Genomic DNA, 20,702 nt, shown 5'->3' with positions numbered 1-20,702 from the left:
AATATATGTGTCAATGGAGCAATAATACAAAAACGCTATATTCCAAACATTACAAAACCAAACTCCTGCTGGATGTCAAATAAGGTTCCTAATGCAGGTCGTAAAAGACTAAGTGACTATTATAAATAGAGGGAAAGGGTTGAAGTCAAAATTTCCCTTTAAGAAAATAAAAATAATGTGCAAAAGTATGAGATTTAAAAAATAAAACCAAACTGGAGGGCCTGGAGAGATAGCACAGCGGCGTTTGCCAGGACCTAAGGTGATTAGTTCGAATCCCAGTGTCCCATATGGTCCCCCGTGCCTGCCAGGAGCTATTTCTGAGCAGACAGCCAGGAGTAACCCCTGAGCACTGCCAGGTGTAATCCAAAAACAAAAACTGGAATCACAAATGAATAACTTTCACCTTACATGAAAAGTTAATCATGACTAAAAATTAGGATATAATTGTAAAACTATTACTAGAATGCTTTGGCAAAATATCAAAAAATAGTATCATTACCTGTTGGGGACAAACCACTGGAGCCAAGTGAGCCTGAAAAGTACTTCTTCTGTCTGTGATAGGAACACCATGATCAATCGGAGGTAATTCTTGTATTTCTAAAAATTTAAAGAATTACTTTTAAATTCTTATTTTTTTTAGTTTTTGGGCTGCACCCAGCGGTACTCAGGGATTACTCTTGATTCTACACTAGAAATCACTCTTGGCAGGCTCGGGGGAACCATCTGGAATGCCAGGATTCGAACCACTGTCTCTGGCTTGGCCGCGTGCAAAGCAAATGCCCTACTGCTCCAGCCCTAATTTTTATATTCTTGTATTAATACTGGAAAGCTGAATGCGGTGGAGTTAAATGTAAATTACATGGTAACTGTTCTCTTTTAATATTGATTTAAATTATAATTTTAAGTAAAAAGAAAAGTCTTAATAGGCGAAACTAAATGAATAACTCAATTTAAAAATGATTTTGTTTACCATGGAAACCCTATGGAAGTAATGTATTTGGATTCAAATCCTGGTCTGCTGTAAAGTATAAGTTAGTGTGATATCTAATTTAATACTGAGTCTTCAAAGTCTACCAGATGCTATTACATATAACATATTTTGTCTGTCTACTTCTACTGTTGATGAACTTCTGTGCTAGGAAATATAACTATTTAGTATAGCTGTATTGTAATATTATCTATTAATATTATTTCTACTTGGGGCCGGGAAGGTGGCGCTGGAGGTAAGGTCTGCCTTACAAGCGCTAGCCAAGGAACGGACCACGGTTCGATCCCCCGGCGTCCCATGTGGTCCCCCCAAGCCAGGGGCGATTTCTGAGCACATTGCCAGGAGTAACCCCTGAGCGTCAAACGGCTGTGGCCCAAAAACCAAAAAAAAAAAAAAAAAAAAAAAAAAAAAATATTATTTCTACTTAATCAAGAAAACAGAAGGAAATGTTTACTCTGAATTATCATGAGATTGTGAAGATGGCTATCATTCAATATTCAAAAATACTAAAATTTACAGCTGAGAGACAGTACAGCAGGTAGGGATTTGCCTTGCATACAGCCAACCCAAGTTTGATCTCCAGCATTCGACATAGTCCCCTGAGCACTACCAGAAGTGCTCCCTGAGTGCAGGGCCAGGAATAACCCAAGACATAACTGCTGGTGTGACCCAAAATCAAAAACCAGAAAAATAAGTAAAATAAAACAGTTCTGACAGAAACAGAATTAGTTTATAATAACTTATTTATAAGCTAGTTACTACTGATTGTGGAACAATTTAACTAAGCAAAAATTTAAATCTTAGGCTTGCTTCTCAAGACTGAGTTCTCTCTTGCACATGTCTCTTGCTTACTATTCTCTATTTCTTTACTTACTTATTCCCATTATGGATAGGCCTGCCTATGTTCTCTCTTGCACACATTTTCTCCCTTTCTCTCCTCTCACATCTAAGAAAGTTTCATTCAACAGCCAGATCTAGCCAAAATAATAAAAATTAAAAAAAAACTAATAGTGGGGCCAGCACAGTGGTGCTAGAGGTAAGGTGTCTGCCTTGGAAGTGCTAGCCGAGAATGGACCAAAGTTCAATTCCCTGGCATCCCATATGGTCCCCCAAGCCAGGAGCGATTTCTGAGTTCATAGCCAGGAGTAACCCCGGGACGTCAACGGGTGTGCCACCCACAAAACAAAACAAAACCTAATACTGTCTCCAGAAAATAAAAATGGTCCTAGTAAACATCATAATGACCTCATCAGTCTGGGATGTGGAGAGGGACTCATTTCTCTGCAAACAAATATTATTTCCTATAAGTTAACAAATATCTAAATTCCTTACTACCCTAAATGATACTATTATCCCACAATCCTTAAAAGTGACTCATTAATATCATACCCGTGCAATTTTTACTGATATCAAAATCTAATGCTTTAACTGGATCTGCTGGTTGACATGCTAAAAACAGATCATCTTCAGAGTCAACGTCTTCCTCTTCTGTTTTCTTCTTTATATCTGGAACTGAGCAGATATGAAATGTATGAGATGAAAAGAATCACAGAAAGTACCTAATATTTTAGTGAAAATAGATTCCAGAGGTGAATTAAGAAAATATAAGCTCAGGGGGCTGGAGAGATAGCATGGAGGTAAGGCATTTGCCTTGCATGCAGAAGATAGGTGGTTCGAATACTAGTATCCCATATGGTTCCCCAACCTTACCAAATAATTGCAATAAAAATCGCATTAGTAAGAAAAAAATCACATTAAACATTCGCATACCCCGAGCAGTTCTGTTCGGGGTATGCAAATGTTTAATGTGATTTTTTGCAATTTTTTTCTTACTAATGCGATTTTTTATTGCGAAAATTTGGTAAGCGAAATCTCTTATGCGGCCCTGTCTCACCCCGACTTTGCCTCCTGCGGCCCCCAGGTAAATTGAGTTTGAGACGCCTGGTTTAGAGGATATGCTCAAAAAAACCATAATGATGTAGTCAAGAGGATTAGCACTTGCCTTGCAAGGGTATGGCCCCAAGTTAAAATCCCTGCTGTCCAATATGACCAACTATGATCCTGGCACAGCAGGTAGGGTGTCTGCTTTATGCATGACTGACCCAGGTTCGATTTCTGACATCCCATATAGTCCTCAAGCCTGCCAGGAGTGATTTCTGAGAACAAAACCAGGAATAACATCTGAGCACTGCCAAAAAACAAACAAAACCCTGTGATCCTGCCACAGCACAAATCATTTCCTGCTGCCCAACAGGTGAGTGTGCAAGTATCACAAAAAGGAATAAACCCCCATGTTGAGAAAGCACAACATCAGGCAAGCATATGTGTGAAAATAGCAGAGATGCTCTGTCAAGCAGCACAGACATAACTTGTGCTCCCAACTAAAAGGGCAACCAGTGGCAAGCATGTGTTAAGGCCAGCAAGTAAAGAAGCACAAAGCTTGATGGGTTCTGTAGCTAAGGTTGTAAGCACATAACCTGAAATGCGACCTCCAGGCAGCAACCACAGCCAGGTGTCTGTGTAATCCCTAATAATCGCATCAACAACATCAGTTAACTACCATGAAAGGGGGCATCAAAGCACGGACTTAATTTCTTTTAAGAGATAAAAGTTTACTAAAAGAATGCATGGAGCTCTTAAATGCCAACCTAGAACAGTTTGAACAACAAAATAGTGATGAAATTCTATTCTCTAGAATAAACTGATATAAGAAAAAAATATATAAAAGAAATATATATATTTATATATAAATATATAACAGAGAAAAAATCCCTTATAGAAGAATTCAAATGAATAAATGCAGAAAGAAAAAATAAAAGAGATTCATCATTAGACAAATACCACAATTCATACTGTTGACTAGATCCACTAGGGGCCACTGAAATTAATAGGTGAGAGTTTAAGGAAAAAGAGGCTAGTTGCATAGTCTGAAACTATCTTCCCCAAGACACTAAGCAACTACTAAGGAAATAGTAACTGTGATGATTAATTTTATGTCAACTTGGGTAGACCACATTGGTTCATGCACTATTCTAGATGCTTCAGTGAAGATATTTTTTTATTGTAAGAATTTATTCAAGAGACAAAATTGATTAACATAATGAGGTAAACTAATATAACATAATATAGTAACATAACATATAATATAATTGATATAATAATAATACATGTAAGTCAAAGAAAGTTTCTGATTAAAAACACAAAATTTTTTTCCATAATGGCTTACATATCTTTCACAGTAGTATTTTAGGTACATATTAACATTGAATCAGGGGAATACCCATCACCAAATATGTCCTCCCCCCATTCCAGTTCCCTTTCTACAACCCATATATCCTACCATCACCCCCCGGGCTGCTAGAGTAGGTGGACCCCTCTTTGTCTGGCTTACTATTAGTGATCACATATCTGTTTGGTCTGGAACCCTCCCTTGTTTCCCCCTCTATTTAAGAGGCAAAGCTAGATAAATCGAGATATGTGGTTTTGTTTGAAGGAAAGAAAAGCAATAGATTGGGGTACAAAATAAGAGGAAAAAAAATAAAAAAGAAGTCAAAAGTCAAATACGCTGAAAATGGGCAGAGTCCCTCTAGACTAGGCTTCCAACCTCAGTTTGAGAGAGGATGTGAAAAAGGTAATTGAGGGCCCGGAGAGATAGCACAGCGGTGTTTGCCTTGTAAGCAGCCAATCCAGGACCAAAGGTGGTTGGTCCCATATGGTCCCCCATGCCTGCCAGGAGCTATTTCTAAGCAGACAGCCAGGAGTAACCCCTGAGCACCGCCGGGTGTGACCCAAAAAAACCAAAAAAAAAAAAAAAAAAGGTAATTGAAATACCACAACAATACAGAAAAAATTATCGAATTAAATAACCAGTGAGCACTACAGCAATAAAGACAGGCACCACACAATAGTTTCGGTTCTGAAATCAAATCGTGCTCGAGTGCAAAAAGAAAGAGAAAGACAAGACAAAATAAAATAAAATAATATTGGAGACATCAACCTTAATCTCCACACCAAAATAAAGATGTCAAAAAAATCAATCAATTGATAAATAAACATGTGGAAAAATGATTGTGCTTTTTTTTTTCTTTTCTTTTTTCCCCCTGCATAGGCACAGTAACTATTCGGGATATTGTAGAGGGACTTCAGTGAAGATATTTTTTTGGAGAGAATTCACACTTTAATTGACTAACTCTGAGTAAATGGATGGTCTTGTCACAGTAGTTGTGAGCCTCATCCACGTAAGGCCTTAATAGAAAAAAAGAACTTACTTTCCCAGAGGACTAGGGAATTCTGTCAGCCCACAGCCTTCAGATTTGAGCAGCAGCATCTCTTCCCTATCTCCCCCGAAAAGGCTGAGTTTGTCATCTTTGACAGTCTTGAGAGCAGACTCTTGAAAAATTAAACTTTTCTTCTTTCTCTCTCTCTATACATACTCACACACCCATAGATGCACACACCCATAGATGCACCCATAAATAACATACAATTCATTGGTTCTGTTTCTCTGGGAAACCTTGACTAATAGCGTAACTTTTAGAGTGAAGATATTGGGCACATAATAAGGAATCAATGGGGATTTTACCAATAGAAAGCATATTAATATAATGAGCTCCTTGATATAATACAATGTGAAGGAACTATCATTTTTGCAGTACTCTTTATTCCAATTGTGAAATATTGAACAATCATTAAAAACAATGGATAAACCCAAATTTAGGGACAGCCTAGAAAGTAGTTGGTCAGTACCCTTTAAAAGCATCCAGGTCGGGCCCAGAGAGATAGCACAGCAGTGTTTGCCTTGCAAGCAGTCGATCCAGGACCTAAGGTGGTTGGTTCGAATCCCGGTGTCCCACATGGTCCCCTGTACCTGCCAGGAGCTATTTCTGAGCAGACAGCCAGGAGTAACCCCTGAGCAATGCCAGGTGTGGCCCAAAAACCAAAAAAAAAAAAAAAAAAAAAAGCATCCAGGTCTTAAAATTCAAAGAAAGCCTGAGGAAAGATTTATAGATTAGAAAAAAGTAGGGGCTGGAACGATAGCACAGGGGTAAAGCGTTTGCCTTGCACGCGGCCAACACATATGGACCCTGTTTCAAATCCGGGTATCCCATATGGTTCCTGAGACTGCCAGGATTGACTTCTGAGCACAGAGCCAGGAGTAACCCCTGAGTGCCAATGGGTGCGACCCAAAAGACAAAAAAAGAAAAAAGAAAGAAAAAGAAAAAAGTGACAAGTAACTAAATGCAACACAGAATCAGAACTGCTTTCTATAATAGCAAAAACAAAAACCACTACTAGTAAAGCAGTGAATTTTATTTATTATTTTTTTATATATTTTTGGTTTTTGGGTCACACCCGGCAGCAATCAGGGGTTACTTCTGGCTCTCTGCTCAGAACTTGAACCTGGCAGGCTCGGGGGACCATATGGGATGACAGGATTCAAACCACCGACCTTCTGCATGCAAGGCAAATGCTTTCCCTCCATGTTATCTCTCTGGCCCTAAGCAGTGAATTTTAAATAAAATTTTAAGTCTTTCTAATCCACGAATGTAAGCTTCCTAATATTAATAATATACTATGGTTTTGTAGACTGTTAATAGAAGCAAGTTAAGGAATATATGAACTCTTTATACTATTTTTTTTTTGTTTATTTTGTTTCTGGGCCATACCCAGTGGTGCTCAGCGGTTACTCCTGGCCCTTCACTCAAAAATCGCTCCTGGCAGGCACAGGGATATGGGATGCCAGGATTCAAACCACCATCAGTCCTGGGTTGGCTGTGTGCAAGACAAACGCCCTACTGCTGTGCTATCTCTCCGCCCCCTCTTTATACTATTTTTATAAGTATTTGTAAGCCTAAAATTAGTTCAGACTTTTATTGAGTTATATGTAATTATTATAAAATGTAATGCTATAAAGTAGAAAAGACATTATGAAACAATAAATTTATTAAGAGTGAAAATAATGGTAAAAATTACTTGTACAATAAGTGCCCTAGAAAGGAAAATTCTCAAGATATTATCTGATATAAACCTTAAGCATTTTTAATGAGTCATTATTCATATTAGTTGTTCAAAATTATTAATATTTCCATTTTTATATTATTTATAAATTTATTAAAATCATACCAAACAAAATTTAAAAATTTATAAATTATACAACTCAGATTATCAACTAAATTTTGAGGATTAGTCAGTGGAAAATAAAAAAAGACCTAAATTATTATCAATAATTTTTTAAATAAATTTTTAGAGTTTAGTGATCCCAAATGTTCTGGAGTCCAAAACTTTTGCTAGAAATAACACTTCATTTTTGCAACTGACCCAACTTCAAAACGGTATATTTGCAAAAGAAACTTGCTGTATTTTTCTTTTTCTGGAAGGTGAACATACAACAGAACTCACAGTTTACTCAGAGCTCTAGGGTTGCTCCTAAAAGTGAGAGGTGGTCACGTAGTGAAAGGGACTGAACCCAGGCCTCCTGTAGGCAAAGTCTGTCTGTTGGGCTACCTCTCAAGTCCCAAAATCAAATTTTTGCTTTTTTTTTTTTTTTTGGCCATGTCCGGTAGTACTATGAGCTTACTTCTAGCTCTACACTCAGCAATTACTCATGGTGGGGCCCAGATGGCCATATAGGATGCTGGGAATTTCTTTTTTTTTTTTTTTTTTTGGTTTTTCGGGCCACACCCATTTGATGCTCAGGGGTTACTCCTTGCTAAGCGCTCAGAAATTGCCCCTAGCTTGGGGGGACCATATGGGACGCCGGGGGATCAAACCACAGTCCTTCCTTGGCTAGTGCTTGCAAGGCAGACACCTAACCTCTAGAGCCACCTTGCCGGCCCCAGGATGCTGGGAATTTAACTCATGTCAGCTTCATACAAGGCAAGAACCCTACTGACGTTTGCCTCAAAATAATCAATGTTTTAAATAGGGCCAAAAATGAACTTTTTTAATTGGGGCCAGTGCAGCAGTATTGTATCCTAAACAAAAGGGCCAGGCTAGATGATTTGGTGGTCAGGGCCAGAGTTGCAGTATTAAGAGGCTCTGGTGGTACTACAGGGAAGGCCTCACATCTGAAAGGTCAATGCTCTATAATTGAAGCTTAGAGAGTATTGGGTGCTATAGAAAAACAGTAAACTATTCTAGTAACAGTTTATAATACTATCAGCTTTAAATGTAGAGTGATTTGGATAAGCCTACTTAACAAGTGGCTCCCTATAAAAAAAAGCCTTTCTAAAGTTAAAAAATAAATTATTCGGTGGGGGGGAGATAAATTATTCAATGTTTTAAAATCTTTATTTTTCCCAAAATGAAAATGGACTATTAGTAATTTCAGGCACAAAAACAGAAAGATTTAGTATTTGTATATAATGAAAAAATTGTCATCATAATAATAATGCTGGTTAACATCCATCATCATTAAAACACATTTCCCCTTATGAAAAAGAACTTTTAAGATTTTAATAACCTTCAAATATATAACATGATATTATTAATTATAGTTATCATGCTGTGCATTACATCTCCACAGGTTATTTATTTTATAGCAGAGTGTTTGTACATTTTACACCTTCTCTTCTCTGCCTTTGGCATCTACCAATCTGCTCTTTGTATCCATGTGTTCAGTTTTTGTTTAGTTGTATGTTCATTTGCTGTTAAAATATATTTTTGACACAAGTTCTGTATTTCATGAGAATTTGAGACCAAAGCTTAACTTTGCAGAATTATAAATCATAAGTAAATAACCCTCCAAAGAACTATATTTTATCATATAAAACAGAACAGATCAACATTAATAATTTCAACTACAGGGGCCGGAGTGGTGGTGCAGCAGTGGGGCATTTGCCTTGCTGACCTAGTATGGACTGCGGTTGATCACCCGGTATCCTATATGGTCCCCAAGCCAGGAGCAATTTCTGAGCGAATAGTAACCCCCGAGCATCACCAGGTGTGGCCCAAAAATCAAATACCCAAAAAAATTTCAATTAGAATAGCAACATGAAAATTGAATGTCCATAAGTTAAAAACAGAAATGATAGCTGAAGCGATTAGCACAGTGGGTCAGGCATTTGCCTTGCAGGTAGCCAACCCATATTTGATCCTGGCATCCCACATAGACCCCAAGCCCACAGGAGAGGAGTGGTTTGCTCAAAACCAGGAGTAACCTTTGAGCACTACCAGGTGTGGACAAAAACTAAACAAAGCAAAACAAAAACCACAAACAAAAAAGAAATGATACATTTTTCATTCCTACCTGGTCTGGTCATCTGAGATTTTTGTATTAGAACATCTCTGATTTTCTCCACCCACAGGTAAAGAATACTTTCGCCAATATTCTGTCTAAACAAAATTCAGGGGAAACAAATCAGTTATTGAAACGTATTTCCTTCTCATATTCAAGAAGGTATATCTACAATCCAAGAAATTACATACTATGCAGTTTTATCTTTTAAAAAATAGAAATCAGAGCGATAGTACATGGGTAGGGCACTTACATTGCAAATGGCTGATCCCACTTTGGACCCCAGTGTCCCATGTAGTCCCCTGAGCTCATGAGGAATGATTCCTTAGTACAGAGTCAGGAATAATCCCCTAAGCACCACTGGGCATGACCCAAAACCCCAAAATAAATAAACAAATAAATATAAAAATAATAATAATCAAGATTAAATAGCATTAGTACAAGAGTACTTCACATAGATTGTTTATATCAACTTATTAAAAGTTCCAACTGTTGGGCCATAGTGGAAGGCTATGTATGCTTTTATAGTGCTTTTCTTGAAAGCAGAAGCCTATAAATTAAATCCCTGGTACTGCCTGCTAAAGTCAAGTATGAACCAGCAGCTTGACTGTTTAGGACAGCAATGCCACAAGCATTTTGAATCCAGCAGAATGGTATCTGAAAGTACCACAACTAAAATGCAAATACCAAGTCAGTGCAGAGCACTAACAAAGTTCCATGTGTGAGCATCATTACCAATTCAATGTTGCACTACAAACAAAACCCGCATGCAAAAACCAGGCCCCTTCCCCAAAGACCTGGCTGCCTATGAGAGCACCATGATCAAATGTGCAAACAGTAGGTGTGTGTGTGTGTGTGTATGTGTGTGTGTGTGTGTGTGTGTGTGTGTAAACAATATTCTGCTAGAATGATAGCAAGGTGGTTAAAGTGATTGCTTTGCATGTGGCCAATCCAAGTGTGCATGTGCATGTGTTAGTGTGTGTGAGTGTGTGTGTCATAAAAAAACTCTGAGGGGCCAGGACGGTGGAGCATTTGCCTTGTACTCAGCTTCACCTCAGACGGACCACAGTTAAATTCCCCAACATCCCAGATGATCCCCCGAGCAAGGAGTGATTTCTGGGTGCAAAGCCAGGAGTAACCTCTGAGCATCACTGGGTGTGGCCCAAAAAACAACAACAACAACAACAACAACAACAAAAACTTTGAGGACTAAAGAGATAGCAATGTGGGTAAAGTGATTGATTGCCTTGCAAGTGGTCAAGCCAAATTTGGATCCTAACACTACATATGGCCCCCACTCCCCTAAGTACCAGTAAGAGTGATCCCTAAGACAGGGTATGGTCCAAAAGCAAAAATAAATATATAAAAAAATTTGAATCTCTTTCATTTTCTCTTAAACAGCAATCAGTAAAATGTTCTTGTATCCTTAAGTCCCATTTACCCTATTATATTAAAAAATACAATGAGTCATAAACAAAAAAAAATGATATTATACCTAAATCAAATACTAAATACTAGTTTATAGTCTTATGTATCTGTCTCACTAGCCTTCACCAGCCATATTCTTTTGGGGGGAGGGGCCACACCCGGTGACACGCAGGGTTTATTCCTGGCTATGCGCTCAGAAAGCACTCCTGGCTTGGGGGACCATATGGGACTACAGGATATCAAACCGAGGTCCATCCTAAGTTAGCGTGTGCATGGTAGATGCCCTACCACATGAACCACTGCTCTAGCCCTTCACCAGCCATATTCTTGTTTCCTATATAAAGGTGTATTCTAGCTCCCTCCTGAGGCCTGGCCTCTTCCACTGCTGTCTCTTCCTTCAAACTCTCACACCACATCTGCCACATTGCCAGACAAATCCTACTATATCAATCTCTTCCTAAAGAGCTGAGATGGAACACTCAGATAATGCTCATACTTATGGGCCTTCTGGCAGCTGCTTTCTTCCTATACCTACCATCATATATCTATCTGGCATCTCAGATTACTTGCTGAAGATGTCAAACTATCTTGCATCTCCAGGATTTTGTTTAGTTGCTTCTATCAGAAAACTCTCTCCCTTTCATTACCCAGAAAATAGTGTACTAATATACCTTCATTATCATATGATACAAAAGGTTGGTCCTAAATTCTGGTACTAATAACGCCAAGTCATTGGAAAGAAAAGGGCAGGGGGAATAATGAGGAGGACTGGATGTAACATAATGTCAAGTTCTTGGACACTTTAGTGGTAGAGAGGTGAGGCATCTGTTTACATCAAACCATAAGCATTAAAGGGCCAGAGCAACAGCAGATAGGATGTTTGTGTTGCACGAAGCTGACCAGGGCATGATCCTGTCATCCTATTTGGTCCCCTGAAGAACTATCACGAGTGATTCTTGAGTGCAGAGTAAGGAGTAAGCCCTGAACACTGACAGGTGTGGCCCTAAAACAAAAACCCATAAGCATTAACACTATTTTAAGTGTGTGACCCAATTTGTAATAATCCTTTAATGTGTTTATAAAGGGGGTGAGAATGGACCATGAGGCCACTGTAGAGACAATGACACTAGTGGTGAATGTGGAGATCAAACATTAAATGCCTGAAACTTCATTGTGAACAGTACTGTATATCATGATGTCTAAATTAAATTAAAAAAATAAACATATTCTAAAAAAGCCATCTTCACAATGGAATCCTTAAGCAAGGATTCCACTGCTATGCAGAGAAGTAATTTGTGGCTAAAACCTCCATAGTTACTGTAGCAATTATACAAGCTTCTCAATAATTATCTGACTATATATATTACTCCAGTACAGGGTGCCTGCATATCAGATATATTCAGTATCTAGAAAAAAATCATATTTGAAGTTCAAATTTTTGCTCAGTTGTTATGCAAACCTAGTGTTACAACATTTAAAACACAAACTAGGAACATTGAGCTAGACAGATAGTAGGTAGAGAGCTTGCCTTGCACATGGCCGACCCAGGTTCTATCTCAGGCTTCTCATATGGTCCCCAAGCATCGCCAGGACTGATTTCTGAGCACATAGTCAGAAGTAACCTGAGCATCACTGGTGTGGCCCAGAAACAAACAAAAGAATTCTTATCTCACATGCTTCATTTTCAAAGATCAATATTTTTCATTTGCTGCCCTCTGCTGGAATTATATGGAAAAATGATTAAAAGCCACAATGTGTTATTCATTTTAGTTTTAATTTTTTATTGTAGTTTATATATCATGGTTACAATAGTGTTAACATTTGTGATTTTTATATATATTTATTGTACCTTAATCATCCCCATGCCTAATGTGTATTTCTAATTGGACCATAAGTGTGAACATAATGCCATCCAACTAGGATTATTCAAGCATTTTTACTATACAAGAGAGATTCACCCATATTCTATGTTTAGAAATGCTTTGTAATTTCTGTTCCTAGTTCTCAATTTTTAGTTCTTAAATACCTCAACCGAACAAGTTAGGGTAGAACAACTTAGTCAGGAACAAAAGACTTAATTAGTAAAAGGGAAGCATTTTGGGATAAAGAAGAGGCACATGGAAGCCATAAAGATGCATGGCAGAGTTGGAGAGACAGCACAGCGGTAAAGCGTATGCCTTGCATGCAGCCAATCTAGGACGGATGGTGTTTTGATTCCCGGCATCCCATCTGGTCCCTGAGTTTGCCAGGAGCAATTTCTGAGTGCAGAGCTAGGAGTAACCCTAAGTGCTGTCGGGTGTGACCCAAAAAACCAACCAAAGAAAAGATGCATGGCATTATACACAAGTTATCTACTAATGAACTGAATTAACAAGATGGAGGATGGATATGAGAACTTTTCTCATTTGTACTGAGATGAACCCAATCTCACTCAGGAGCAGCACTCAAGTGACATGACATGCTGAGAATCAAATATGGTACTCCCAGATGCAAAGCATATACTCTAGCTCTTTGAACTATCTCTCCAGCCCAAGTACGAGATTTAAAAGACAGAAGTATTCAAAGCCAACAAAAGACTGAAATCAGGGCTTCACACATGCCACGCCAATCCTTTTACATCCCTGGGCCTATTGGTGAACAAATTTGTAATATATTTATATTCTTCTTTTAGGGGGGAGAAATTAATAATAAATGTGGATTAAGTAAAAACAAATTTAAAGAACTTGGTTGGGGTACAAATGTCAGTATGGCCTGTAAGGGACAAATATGTGGAAACAACTGAGGAAATGAATATGTTAAATAAAATGAAAATGACACATCATTAATGGGTGCATACCTTTTGGTATATTCAATTCTTGGTTACTCCAAACCAAGAGTAACCTGGGAATTCAATTCACCAGACTTGCTCTTGAAGGAACAACTGAAAATGATTCCATACCAATTTATCATCTTCTAATTAAGTACTATGGGAGGAAAGAATCTGGCCTGTATTCATGACCACTTAGAATTTATTATATGCAATCTCCTTTTCAGGTCCATGATTAAAATAAAATGTATACACAAAAACTTTGCTTTACAATATTAATCTACCTCATTAAAATCAATCCAGTATGTCTAGTCAGGATTACTACTAATACCTTTGTGCCCAAATGCTTAATACATATCCACTCTTGGGCCCAGAGAGATAGTACAGCGGCGTTTGCCTTGCAAGCAGCCAATCCAAGACCAAAGGTGGTTGGTTCGAATCCTGGTGTCCCATATGGTCCCCCGTGCCTGCCAGGAGCTATTTCTGAGCAGACAGCCAGGAGTAACCCCTGAGCATTGCCGAGTGTGGCCCAAAAACCAAAAAAAAAAAAAAAAAAAAAAAAAAAGACATATCCACTCTTACTCTCTTCTAATCATCTCCACTCAGATATCTCTCTCTTCTCTCCTCTCTCTCTTCTCTCTCCCCCCTCCCATTCCCTACCCCAATTAAATCACTGGAACTGCACCATCCAGGATATTGCACTGAGCTACCCTACATAGAACTCTGCTAGGTGTGACCCCATTAATGTCCCCTCCATACAAAAGCAAAACAAACTAGACATATGATTCTCCATGACTTTATTGACTCCTGATTAGGCAATTTTCCCCACAATGCTCCCTCTCTTCCTTCCTCCCCTACTTAATACCACTATTACTTTATATGCTAAAACATGCCAAGCTCAACACGTTCTACATATACTAACATCTTTAACTGAGTTCATTTCACCTAAATAACTCAGCCCTAAAACAAAAAAGCCATCCCTGACCTCTGAGACTAAATCTAAGCTGTACTATGCAATTCCTTACTTCATAGAATTTATCATACCTCTAAGTTTTATATTCGTATCTATGACACTATGAATAATAACTTATCAGTAAGTTCTAAATGCTATAGAACAGGTAAACATTTTTTCTAACCAGATTATAGAGCTAATTCCAGCCCCACAGTATTTAATAAATGAATGAAAGTATCATATATTGGCTCTTACCTTATGACCTAAATAAAACAAAATATCCATTATTGTCTTGTATAAAGATAACAGTAGTTTTATAAATAATATTTGAGATGCTGTTACATTTTATTCAATATGGACTATGAAAATATCAAAGGACTAAGTTCTCTGAATTTACTTTCAAATGTTCTCTTTTATACATCCTATATATTAATTAAAAGTAAAAAAAAAAGTTTTAGATAAGTCCATAGCATCACATATTTAACAGAAGCTCACAAAATAATCATGAGAATTGTGTAAAACACCCAACACTTACATGTATATTTCTTCAAGGCTATTTGATAAATCCATCCGTTCTTGCCCTTTGAGCCATGGAGCACTAAGATTAAACAACACACAATAATAAAGATTATTTGAGTACTATGTTTCTATCTCAAATAGTAATCACTGATTAAATCATAAATTTGTTTTAACTTTAAAATATTGTATCTTCTCAGAAAAATATTTAATACTTGTATTATACTAGTTTCATAATGATTTCATTGGCAATAACTTATTTGTCCCAGGAAAGAATAATGAAATCAATAGCAGTATTATTTAACTAAAATATAATATTTAAAAACTTAAGATGAGAGCAAATTTTACATAATAAAAGAAGACTTTCTATCTAGAATCATAGTATTTACCATCCTATCAATAGTTCCCAATTTCCTCTACTTGGTATTTCAAAAACAACTCAAATAAATAAGCTAAGTGATTATTTTCAAAAATTTAACTTCTTTTAAAAAAAAAAACATTTATAAGGACCAGAGAAATACTTCAGTTGGTAAGATGCTTGTCTTGCTAGTGGCCAACCTGGGTTCAATCTCTGACATCCAGTATGGTCCCCAGAGCTCACCAGCAGAGATCCATGAGCACAGAGTCAGGAGTCATTCCTGAGCACAGTCAATGTGGACCAAAAGATAAAAATAAAAAAGCGAAAAAAGTGGAAAAAGGTTTTTATAGGTTTTTATACAGCTATCATCTTTAACATTTGCAAAGGCATTATCAAGTAGCAAATTTTACTGTGATCATTTTAAAACACTCGTGAAAAATACCACCATTAGTAGGCAAAAAAACTTTAGGAATTAAGACTTTTATTCAAATCTATTTCCCTGTATCTTAGTAGGCCAAATGGGAATGGTTGACAAAAGGCCACTTGCAATCAGCGGACATCATGGCTCATTAAGATCAAGTCTGTCAGTTGAGAAGCTGGTTCTTCAAGAATAAATAAGCAGGGAGAAGCAGCAGAGACATCCTGGGTAATTCCTGGGCAGGCACTAGGGCTATCATAGTCTGAGGCATCAGGTTAGGAGACAATGTGACTAGTAATTCTAGATTACTAGAAGCTGAAAGATATTGATAAAGACAACCCTTATAGTTATTTCACCATAGAATTGAATGAACCTTTTGGTTCTCTTTTATACTAATTGACATACTTTGATGTGCTTTTATATCAATTTCATTTTTAATTAAAATGTTCTATTCCAAATCCAAACTGGTTTTAATCACTGAATACATCCAGCCAAAAAGAAAAAAGCATACCATATAAAATACAATGCACACTATAGAAACTGTTCTTGAGATGTATAATCTCTTTAAGTCAGAAATACCAAAACAGTGCTTACTTTAGTTGATAAATAGGTGGAGCAGTACCAGGATACTCGTTAGGTAACATGACCTGCAAAGCAGTTCAAAAATAAATTTTACGTTTCATCCTCATTCAAAAATGTTTTTGCATTTATCAATTTGTAAAGCAGGTCATTAGAAAAAATTTTAACTTGTGAAAAAAAAGCAATCATTTTTTTTGTTTGTTTGTTTGTTTGTTTGTTTTGGGCCACACTCGGCAGCACTTAGGGGTTACTTCTGGCTCTGTGCTCAGAAATCACTCCTGGCAGGCATAGGGGACTATATGGGATGCCAGTATTCAAACTAACGTTGGTCCTGGGTTGGCCGCTTGCAAGGTAAGCTGTGCTATCTCTCTGGCCCCAGCAATCTATTTTTAATTAAGCTGTCTTGTTTAATCTTAGAAAAGAATTCCCTTCTTATATTTATGTTTCTTCAATTTACTGCTAGTGATGATGTTGATATTTTTTAAAAGGAGCTATTTATTGCAGAGAAAGCAAACAATACGAGTTTTCTTTTTTTTTTTTTTGGTTTTTGGGCCACACCTGGTGATGCTCAGGGGTTACTCCTGGCTGTCTGCTCAGAAATAGCTCCTGGCAGGCACGGGGGACCATATGGGACACCGGGATTTGAACCAACCACCTTAGGTCCTGGATTGGCTGCTTGCAAGGCAAACACTGCTATGCAATCTCTCCGGGCCCACAAGTTTTCTTTATTAAAAAAAAAAAAAAAACTTAAGAAAACAACAAAGAAATTGGAAAAGAACCCAAAAATGGATAGGGTAGCATTATATTTATCAAAAATGGGAAAATATTAAATACCATGATGTAGATTAAATTACTAGCATATAATAAACACATGTTTCTTTTCAAATGTAGAGTATTATAAAATACTGGCAAAAGTCTAAGTCTTTCATATGGAAAGCACAAACAGTAACCAAATAAAAATTAAAAATTATAGCTGATCTTTTATTTCTTCTGCAACAACTGATAATCAAGAAATGAATATATCCTTTATAAACCATCTAATTTATTAAATCTATTCTTAGATGTTAGCTATTTTCCAAGATTTAGCTATCTTCTATTAAATGGACATGATAATAAGAGTGAAACCCAAATCAGTTCAATGACACATTAAGAATAATAAAAGAAAAAAGAATTGTCGTAAGAGACAGACCATTAAAGAATAACTTAAGAGTGATCTGAGATTTAATTTCCTATGTTTAGAGAATTATCAACAAAAGACAATTTAGAATATTACCACAAAAATATTACCAAAGAAGAAAGTAAACAGTCGTCAGTGATCACAATAACTATATTGTAACTGGAAAAAAACTAGGGACTGACTGAGAGGGGAGAGGGGGAAATACCTGCAAGCAAAGTGTCCACTTGGGGTCCTCTATATCGTCGCTAATTCTAATACAAAATATTTTGGCACAGTCATCAATGACACACCATTCATCGCCATATATTGCTGCCAACGCTTCGATTTCCTCATTCTGAAAGATGATGATATGGGGGGTGGGGAGTCAATGAAGGTACATACCCCTCAAAACCTGCGTTCTTAATTCTAAGTAAGGTATTTCCATATGAACATGATCCCCGCAAACATTACAGGTTCTAAACTCTGGGGGATTAATGGGGTCAGCCTTACTACATTATTGTGTTTCAGGCCTGACTGAATCCCAATATATACTGCATTCCTATATCTTAAGGAAAGTCACTCAGGAATAAAAGACAAACCTGTCTTCTGGGGTGCACCTTCTGCTCAATATCCAGTAATCCACCCCCGCTCCCCCCCCCCCCACAAAAGACAAACGTATTTTCTGGGTGCACCTTCTCCTCTGTATACAGTAATCCACCACACACACACACACACACACACACACACACACACACACACACACTCACTGTCACATTTTGCTGGGTTTTGTTTTGGATTGGGGCATGGCTTTGAAGAGCTGTTTTGGGTTTTGGGTTTTGTTTTTTTTTTTTTTTTTTCTTTTCTTTTTTTAAGTGAACTAAGTCTCCAAGTGAACCATATCTCAAGAATAAAAAAAAAAAAAAAAAAAAGGATGCTCTGGACTTTGTGATCTTGTTTTGTCCTCTGGGCTCTGCAGGAGAGGAGCACACCTCTAAAAGGCGGGCGAACCTCTAAAAGAGCAGGACGACTGAGTGGGCCACTCTGGGGCCTGCGGGGCCCGGATCATTGCAACCCAGTTCTCTTCTGCAGAGGCAGGAAGGCGAACCGGGTTCCTGGGTGGCTGGCCTGAAAGGGCAGAGCAGTTTCTGCAGCGGGTCTCGTGTTCAAGTTGACATGTCCCTGCCATGCCAGCATCCGGATGATGCCCAGGCCCGTCCAGTCCGGCTGGCCGCGGGCGCCCCGGGCTGCGGGAGGCCAGGAGTGGCGAGGCCGAGCTGAGATGGTCGGTCGCGCTCCAGCGGGGCCTCACCTGCCTCTGGTCGCTCCCTGCGTTGCCCTCTGCCATGTGGGCCCGGGAGCAGCAGCCAGGCAGCCGCCACCGCCGCCGCCAGCCCAGGTCCGGAGCGCGGGGACGGGGCGGGGCGCGGCGGGGCTGCAGCCAGAGAAGAGCAGAGCGGCGGTGGCGGCTGCGGCTGCGGCTGCGGCTGCGGCTGCGGCTGCGGCTGCTGCTGCGGCTGCTGCTGAGCTGGTGCTGGTGCTGGTGCTGGTGCTGGTGCTGGTGCTGTCTGACCCGGAAGCAAAACCCGGCCACGCCGGCTTCTACTTCCGGGTAGCGGGCCTGGTGGAGGCACCGCCCGGCGCGCCCGGAAGCCTTGCAGGCCTAGGAGACATGATGGAACCCTCCCCCATGCTCTGTCTTGAGAAACTTTTTTTTAATTATTATTATTAATATCTTTATTTAAACACCTTGATTACAAATATGATTATAGTTGGGTTTCAGTCATGTAAAGAACACCCCCCTTCACCAGTGCAACATTCCCATCACCAATATTTCAAATCCCCCTCCACCCCACCCCACGCCTGCCTGCACTCTACACAAACTTTCTACTTCCCTCACTCATTCACATTGTTATGGTAGTTCTCAGTGTAGTTATTTCTCTAACTGCACTCACCACTCTTTGTGGTGAGCCTCATGTCATGAGCTGGAACTTCCAGCCCTCCTCTCTTTTGTCTCTCAGAATTATTGCAAAAATGTCTTTCATTTTTCTTAAATCTCATAGATGAGGAAGGCTATTCTACACCTATCTCTCTCCTTCTGGCTTATTTCACTCAGCATAATAGATTCCATGTACATCCATGCATAGGAAAATTTCATGACTTCCTCTCTCCTGACAGCTGCATAATATTCCATTGTATATATGTACCACAGTTTTTTAGCCATTCATCTGTTGAAGGGCGTCTTGCTTGTTTCCAGAATCTGGCTATTGTAAATAATGCAGCAATGAATATAGGTGTGAGGAAGGGATTTTTGTATTGTATTTTTGTGTCCCTAGAGTATCCCTAGGAGTGGTATAGCTGGATCGTATGGGAGCTCAATTTCCAGCTTTTGGAGGAATCTCCATGTCACTTTCCATAAAGATTGGTGGAAACTTGGTGCAGCCAAGGGGAGATTCTGCACCCCCACCCCAGGCCTCGAGACCTTGGACTCCCAGGAGTGTGGGGATTTCAGACCCGAGCTCTAGTCTTTGGGTTCCATGGCAAGGGATTTTCTAACAGTGCTTTAAGAGACCTGATTTGATAAGGATACCAGGATGTTTTTTTACTGTTACTGGGTTTTTTTTTTGGGGGGGGGGGGGGATGAGGTCACACCCAGTGGCACTCAGGGGTTATTTGTGGCTCTGCTCAGATATAACTCCTGGCAGGCTCAGAGGGCCATATGGAGAGTTGGGGAATCAAACCCTGAACGGCTATGTGCAAGACAAACGCCTTACTCACTGCTATTGTGCCCACCCAGAATTTTTTACTTTGGGGGAGGGGTCACACCCAGCAGCACTCAGGGGTTACTCCTGGCTCTATTTTCAGAAATCACTCGTGGCAGGCTCAGGGACCATTTGGAATGCTGGGATTCAAACCACAATCCTTCTGCATGCAAGGCAAATAAATGCCCTACCTCCATGCTATCTCTCCAGTCCCACAGAATTCTTTACTTTTAACGTTTTTCAATTTACTATACTTTAGGGATCTCAAACTCAATTTACCTGAGGGCCACAGGAGACAAAGTCGGGGTGATCCTTGAGTGCAAAGTCAGTAGTAAGCCTTGAACATTGGGGGGTGTGACCCAAACAACTAAAACAAAACAAAACAAAAAAAGATTCCTTTAGGGCAGGGCCACAAAATGTTGTACGGAGGGCCATTTGCAACCTGTGGGCCTCGAGTTTGAGACCCCTGTGAGATGATTACAACACTTATTCAAAGTTACAGTATC

General features: G+C 39.0%; 1 protein-coding gene across 1 annotated transcript in view; it reads right to left on the bottom strand.

Moving 5' to 3' along the window:
- IMPACT (impact RWD domain protein) overlaps nt 1-18,814 on the bottom strand; it is a 39,512-nt gene extending 20,698 nt beyond the window's left edge. Inside the window, exons 1-7 of the mRNA XM_049769577.1 lie at nt 18,747-18,814; nt 17,664-17,792; nt 16,297-16,349; nt 14,946-15,008; nt 9,237-9,322; nt 2,378-2,500; nt 500-597 (exon numbers count right to left, since the gene is read on the bottom strand). Of these exons, the coding sequence (XP_049625534.1) occupies nt 500-597; nt 2,378-2,500; nt 9,237-9,322; nt 14,946-15,008; nt 16,297-16,349; nt 17,664-17,792; nt 18,747-18,782 (588 nt within the window). The 5' untranslated portion in view covers nt 18,783-18,814. The remainder of the gene's footprint in view (nt 1-499; nt 598-2,377; nt 2,501-9,236; nt 9,323-14,945; nt 15,009-16,296; nt 16,350-17,663; nt 17,793-18,746) is intronic.
- Nucleotides 18,815-20,702: the final 1,888 nt, after the last annotated feature.

This window comes from Suncus etruscus, chromosome 3 (assembly GCF_024139225.1).
Source record: "Suncus etruscus isolate mSunEtr1 chromosome 3, mSunEtr1.pri.cur, whole genome shotgun sequence".
Taxonomy (NCBI): Eukaryota; Metazoa; Chordata; class Mammalia; order Eulipotyphla; family Soricidae; genus Suncus; species Suncus etruscus.
Note: the sequence above shows the minus strand (reverse complement) of the source record. Positions and strands in the feature narration are given on the sequence as shown.